The sequence below is a fragment of the Herpailurus yagouaroundi genome, unplaced genomic scaffold, assembly GCF_014898765.1.
Source record: "Herpailurus yagouaroundi ecotype Mexico unplaced genomic scaffold, PumYag 210, whole genome shotgun sequence".
In the NCBI taxonomy this organism is placed as follows: domain Eukaryota; kingdom Metazoa; phylum Chordata; class Mammalia; order Carnivora; family Felidae; genus Herpailurus; species Herpailurus yagouaroundi.
In genome coordinates this window covers 24,610,802-24,617,779 of record NW_024412441.1, presented here as the reverse complement: position 1 = coordinate 24,617,779, position 6,978 = coordinate 24,610,802, and the positions used below count along the sequence as shown (strand labels likewise).

The window sequence follows — 6,978 nt, the reverse complement described above, 5'->3', positions numbered from 1 at the left end:
CCCCCCCCCCCCCCCCCCCCCCAGTGCACATATACAAGGCTTGTGAAAGGGTTCCTACCATCAAGTTAATGAACCCAACCATCACCTTGCAGAGTTACGCACCCCCCCCGGCCCCACCTTTTTTGGTGAGAGTGCTTCTGGTCTACTCTCTAAGCAAATTTCCATTGTAACAGTACAGTATCATCATCACCATGTTAGATCCTCAGAACTAATTCACCTTGTAGCTGAAAGCGTGTACCCGACGTGGAGAGTGTTACGCTCAGGGCAAGAAGCTGGATGAAGGCCAACAGCACGCGGTATCACTTCTATGTAGCATCTTTACGAAGTTGAACCCATAGAAACAGGAGGATGGTGGCTGCCAGGGGCCGGCGGGAGACTGGCCTGTTGTCTGAAGCCACTCCTCTGACGCCTGGCAGCCCAGCCCTCTCCGGCTCCTGACAAAGACGCTAACAGCTTACTTCATTCTTCTGAACAAGCATCCTCACCTCTCAGTTTGGAAAATATGGGATAACAGCTGCCGTACGGGAAAACCACAGCAGCAGGAGAAGCGAGTTCTGGTCTACCTCTCTTGTTCAGTTAGCAGTGTAGCGCTGGTGGGTCCCTTCATTTTGGAGGCCGGACCTTCTCGTCTGCAGAATGAGGTTACTTGACTAGATTTTGTTGAATGTTCCTTTCAGATCTAATATGCCAAAATTCTATGAATCGTGCTTCTAAAACTACCTTCTGAAAAAGTTTAAAAAATAAAGCAGGAGAATGAAGCTAAACATGTTTTAAAAATTGTATTTACAGGGTAACCTTTACGAAGTAGCATTTAAAAATAAACCGTCTCACAACTCAAACGCCCGATAGTGTTGCCCTCACACTGGCCGGCAAATATTTATCATATGTCTGCCGCATGCCGGGCACACATACACAGCGTTTCCTCTCCTCTCCTGTGAAAGAACACTTAGCGCTTCTTCCAGGTAAACTTTCTGCGGGCTCCCTCCTGGCCTGGCTTCTTCCGTTCTCTGACCCGTGGATCGGCAGTCAGCAGTCCAGCTGCAGTGTAGAGAGAGAGGCCTTTATGAACCATGGAAATAGCACGCTGCCTAGCCGGAAAGCAACCAGACCTGTAATAATTTACCAGCCTGGAATAAATCTCATGAGAGCAGTTTGCTTTCACTCTTTTAGGACATTCTCCCCATTTCGAGACAAACACCAGCTACGTTGTTTGAGTCTGCTCTCCTTACTTATCCCATGAGGGCCATGGGTTCTTGTAGTTTTTAAGCCTGTTCAACTGAAGTCTGCTCTTATGTGGGCGGGCACTCTTCACTGTGACTGGACTTACGTCGCCGACTTATTATTACAGGTGTGGAAGTTCGAATGGAGAAGAGGCAGAAAAGCAGCACTGTATGAAGTAAGAGGGAGTATATGGGCACTATGGGTTAAGAACATGAGTTCACAAACACATACAGTATGACTTATCAAACATATCTGAGAAAAGAAACTTCTGGAAGCTTCCACTCTCTTAATCATCAGGAGCTATTAAGATTTCTAGGCAATTAATGTGCCCCAGTGGTGGCTGGAACCACAGATTTCAAGAATACCAGTGATAAGAAAGCTCTTACATTGCTTTTATAAGTATGTAAACAGACCCCAGTCTTTCAGTGTCTTTCTCACTCTTCCAAAACTAGCACTTCTTGTCACTGCATACAGGTGCAGGTATCTTATTAGGAGTATGTGAATGGCCGTAAAGCAAAGGGAAACCTCAATCACTTGTTACGTAAGTTTTTGCATTTACTTGTCTTTAAAAGGCATGGAATAAAACAGTATTTTGGACAAAATGCAGACATGACTTGTCTAAATTCTAGTTTGAATTATAAATAATAACACTTTATTACTTTTTAATATACACAGTAAGTCAAACTAGCAGAACTGTTAAGTAAGGTCCTACAAGTTACTTTAATGACTAGATATGAATCCCACAAAACAGTGGGTTTCTTAAAAATCAATTTGTTTACAGACTTTTAAGAGACTTAAAAACTCAACTAACTTAAGCCCTAAGCGGTGCCAATCTGCAGCACGGAGTGAGGACCCATCGGCTCCTGTGGGAGGGCAGGGGGTGCAGAGGCCAGCTTGCGTGCCCAGAGAGGAAGTGCTGGCACAGAGACGCTAAGTGACTCGCCCAGGCCATGCAGCCAGCACTTTCTTCCCTTTGTGAACAGTTCGAGGGTGACCTTCAGCTAGAACTGCCCTGATTTGTAGTTAAGTGTGAAAGTGGGGCCCTAATGGACATATTGACTGTGTATTCTTTCTCACACTGCACAGACTCTTGTATTCATGGTGAGGTGACAAGAGTGTTGTTGCAGTGAATGAGACAACATAAAATTCACAGCCACATCACAGTGGAAAAACAAAAATCTCCAATGATGTTGGAAACAGTATGGGCTTGGTTATTACACTAAACAGTTACAAATTTCTATGATAAAACAATCACCGGGGGGCGCCTGGGTGGTTCAGTCGGTTGAGCGACCGACTTCGGCTCAGGTCATGATCTCATGGTTTGTGAGTTCGAGTCCCATATCAGACTCCGTGCTGACAGCTCAGAGCCTGGAGCCTGCTTCGGATCCTGTGTCTCCCTCTCTCTCTGCCCCTCCCCCACTCATACTCTGTCTCAGAAATAAACAAACATTAAAAAAATAAAAAAAACCAAAAAACCAAAAAAAACCCATCACCGGTTCACCTGTGAAACACAATGGAGTAGCGCTTGCTACACTGGATAAGAGGTTAGGCCTTAAAGGCCAAAAGAAACTTTCCCGGACGCCGGGAGGACCTCCTTTTCTTTTTTTAATTCAAACTCACCTCACAGAAATCAAAACCGTAAAACACTGTTATGATCCTGGAGCACGAAAAGAGAAGCCAGCAATCTGCGATACCAAGTACTCTCTGATTTCCGGTAACTGGTGCGGGACTCCGTGACCACTTACAGATCGCGCGGAGACAGCTGCCCCCCCACCCCCAACTCCCACCTCAGCGCGTACCTTGTCTCATCCACTCGACCTCTTCCTCGGTGACAAAACTGCACAAGGCTTTGGCCATCGCCAAGCGTATGGCTCCCGCCTGCGAAGACCGCCCACCACCCGACACGGTGCAGGTCACATCGTGTTTTCCAAGCCGGTCCAGGAAGTGGAAAGGGAACATCAGCTGTTCTCTAAAACGCGTCACAAGGAAGGGAAGTTTACTGTAAAGATACCCGCTTTAGGAACTGCTCACATTCTCAACATGTATACAAAGCGTATGAGGCTTGCCAGAGATCATACTTCATGGCCAAACCCATGAAGTGAAGGACAACTGGTATTTCTGATACTTGGAATGCAAGGTTGACCACTTCTTCCTGGATACGGCGATATACGCTCTCTCACTGCTGACCCCTTTTTCTCTCAGGAGAACCTTGCGAAGCTCGAGGATAACCTCGTAAAGAAGCCTCAAAGTGGGGGACCTCCCCTCATCAGCTGAATCTCTCTGGATTCAGTTGGCAAGCAACGTCAAATGCCATCTGGACTCGCTGAACAAGGCATACCATAAATACCTGTCTAGTGTATGCTGTTCATCCTGGTGTGGTTGGTTTTTAAAATTCTTGGCACCACATTCCACTCCTCTCACCCCCACGCACCCCCCGCCGAAACACCCATTCCTATTACCAGTTCTCGAAGTGGCGGGGTCCCACTACCTGCCGGGTGCCAGGTGACACCACACAACCCCAGCCAGGCCTGCTTCCCGCAGCAGTCAGGGAGTGCCCACTCGGGCACGGGCAGGCACCCCCGGATTAGAGACCGGAACACAGACACGACACGGCCCTGGAGCTTCTCTTGCTCAACCCAGCAAGTATTCGAACATCACTTATGTACCAGGTACGGTGTTCACCACTGCCTCTGTCAGGGACTTGGATTTTGCTATTTTTTCTTTGAAGTTTTTTAAACCTTAATTTATTTTGAAAGAGAGACAGAGTGTGAGCAAGGGAAGGGCCGAGAGAGAGGGAGACACCGAATCAGAAGCAGGCTCCAGGCTCCGAGCTTTTAGCACAGAGCCTGATGGGGGGCTCGAACTCACGAACTGCAAGATCATGACCTGAGCCGAAGTCGGATGCTCAACCGACTGAGCCGCCCAGGCGCCCCTGCTATTTTGCCTTAATACCTCTACTGAATATTTAGCAAAGCCGATTTATATTGCATTTGCTTGCTTTATCTGACAGTGTGGCTTTTTCTGGACCCCAAATAAAGCTTATTGTCCCACAGTGATGCTGAAAGACTGATGCGGACGGGACATTCACATTGTACTCCTTGGACTGCATGAGAAAAATAATCGTATGCAGATACATGGGCAGAACCTTCTCTCTGAACAAGACCTTCCAAGAACATAGTTAACTGGAGTTTGCAATAGCACTGCTTCAGTAGGGATGCTGTTTCCATAGCACACGGAAGGTCTCTGCACTGCCCAACGCAGGTAAGCGGTCAGTGACAGGTAAGTGACATTAGTAAGAGAAGCTCTGGTCACCCACTTGTTTGGGAGCGTAAACATTTATCTGTCTTAATTCCTAAAATTCTAAGCTTCCCTAACAAATGCTTACATAAAGAAACCTAGACTAAAATTCAGAAGACATACATTTTATCATCTACTCCAGATATACTACAGTGACTGAGACGGACCAGTCAAGGTAAGACAGACCATCGTGAAGGGTCTGGACGGTTGGGAAGCTGGTGCACACGGAGGAACAAAACTAAATTTATACGCAGATGAAAAAACACCCAAAGGGAAATGATTATCTACAGCTATCAATTTTCGCTCCTCTGGACTGCAAACAAACATAGGCAAAACCAGCCTTCATCTTCTCTCAGGCATCTCAGAGGAAATCCTGGGTTAAAAGAATCAAATTTGGGGTGCCTGGGTGGCTCAGTTGGTTGAGCGTCCGACTTCGGCTCAGGTCATGATCTCACGGCCTGTGAGTTCGAGCTCCGCATCGGGCTCTGTGCTGACAGCTCAGAGCCTGGAGCCTGCTTCAGATTCTATGTCTCTCTCATTCTCTGCCCCTCCCCTGCTCATGCTCTGTCTCTATCTCAAAAATAAATACACAGTAAAAAAAAAAAATTAAAAAAAAAGAATCAAATTTGTTTTGTTCTTTGTTATATAATCAAAGTTATTTTGAAAAAAAAATAAAAATAAAACGATTTCCTTTCTATCTTCTCTGAACACTACCCCTTATGGCACCAATTCAAAAGACTGTAACTTAGCATCTGTACAAACGCATACTTTTTTTTTTCTGTAACCACTTAGAATGCTAACCTTATCTCCCCTATTACATGGCTAGTGCTGTGTGAGGAACGTGTTTCTTTTGTACAGATGATCAACTCAGAGTTGCTTTAATGGTTGGCTGATGGAGCAAAGGCCTTTCCAAATCAGAAGGGCTATTAATCCTTGTATCCCACAGTGCTAGGCACATAGTAACAAATGTGTAAGTGACACATGAACGAATGAACAAGTTTTCTGATAACCCTGGGAAGGCAACACAGTCAGTGCTCCCAATGATCTGTCTGCTAGGTTTGTGCAAACAGCCTGAAGAAAGGGCCCCGGAGAGACAGCCAGCAGTCCAGCGGACTTTCAGAAGAGCATCTGAGAGATGAAGTCCAATTCTCTCCTACTGACTAGCCAAGTGACCTTTAAGTATCTGGGCAAAGGTCACACAACTAGAAAACAGAACTAGAAGCAAGATCATCTGATTCTCCATTCAGCTGTCTTCCTACTGGTCAGTGGTCGCCTCGCTGCGGAATCTGTAAGCTCTCGAGCTGCTTCCGCATGAGGAAAGGCCAGCCCACAGCTAGCACAGCTGCCCCAAATCCCTGCAACCGCTTAAAGACGAGATGGTCTGGGGGCCCATTCCCGCCAAGACTAGCCTTAGGCTTCCCAGAGAAGAAGTTTCTTAATGACAGAAATCGTTATCTTCAACAGCTCTGATCTCTTCACAACGCCCAGAACAGGACTGCGTACACGGACAATCCTTAGCAGATGCCTGCTGAATTCAGAGTGAAAAACAAGTTCTAAGGATTGTAAGACTACCATTTAATTATGAGACCAAGCCATAAACTGAGACTTGTTAAATCATCGGGAGCTCTATCTGAAAGCAAACTGACAGTTAGGGTCAAATGCCATTGCTCCAAGCAGTTCCCAATGCTCAAGTTCTGGGTCTCTCTTTGGCTTTTCTGAAGGGAAAGAAGGGCTTCCTCCACCCATCTCCTTGCAAGAGGGACGGCAGAATTAGTTCACTCCGTGAACTACAAGCTGAACGGACTTGGTTACTCTTTGACCCAGACACATATGGCAATAAAATAAACATACATTTCCTGAAGTAAGCATGCAGTCCAGAAGCTTGCACTACACTAACAGGGTTCTCTTTTCCTTACATAAGCATGGGGATCGTAAGAGCTCCTGCCCCCTTTCACCTTAAATAGCACACTACACATTCAGGGCACAGGAGGATTAAAGAGGAGGGCCTGATCATGCAGAACTTGTGTTACCTGTGGATAAGGACAGTAACTACTAGAAAAATAATAACCATCTCCAAAAGAGGCCTTTAGATAGTGACTCTCAGAGATCAAAGAGGATCATGTTTCGAGGACTTGAATTCTGATACCTGTTTATGATTAATGTCTGTTTCTCCATGGGCTACAAAGTTCCAAACATAAAGCTGCCATATTTAGCCCTGGGAACTAAAGCAAAGCCTGATGAGCTCCTATTTTAACACATAAACGTCAGGTTTCATTGCCTGCTCAATATATAATCAATTTCCTCTGAGTAGGAAAAAATCCAAAGTGACAAAGCAGACTTTTTCTAATATTTCCCATGTAAGGGCCAAGGTTGGTTTTTGTTGTTTTGTGTGCATCCACTCCGGGGGGGGGGGGGGGGGGGGGGGGGGGGAGGGCAGCTTTATGTTTGGAACTTTGTAGC

General features: G+C 46.1%; 1 protein-coding gene across 1 annotated transcript in view; it reads right to left on the bottom strand.

The window, feature by feature from the left end:
* Positions 1-760: 760 nt before the first annotated feature.
* Positions 761-6,978, bottom strand: part of MRPS9 (mitochondrial ribosomal protein S9) — a 69,098-nt gene continuing 62,880 nt past the window's right edge. Inside the window, exons 9-11 of the mRNA XM_040454124.1 lie at positions 3,888-3,945; positions 3,021-3,235; positions 761-1,038 (exon numbers count right to left, since the gene is read on the bottom strand). Of these exons, the coding sequence (XP_040310058.1) occupies positions 947-1,038; positions 3,021-3,235; positions 3,888-3,945 (365 nt within the window). The 3' untranslated portion in view covers positions 761-946. The remainder of the gene's footprint in view (positions 1,039-3,020; positions 3,236-3,887; positions 3,946-6,978) is intronic.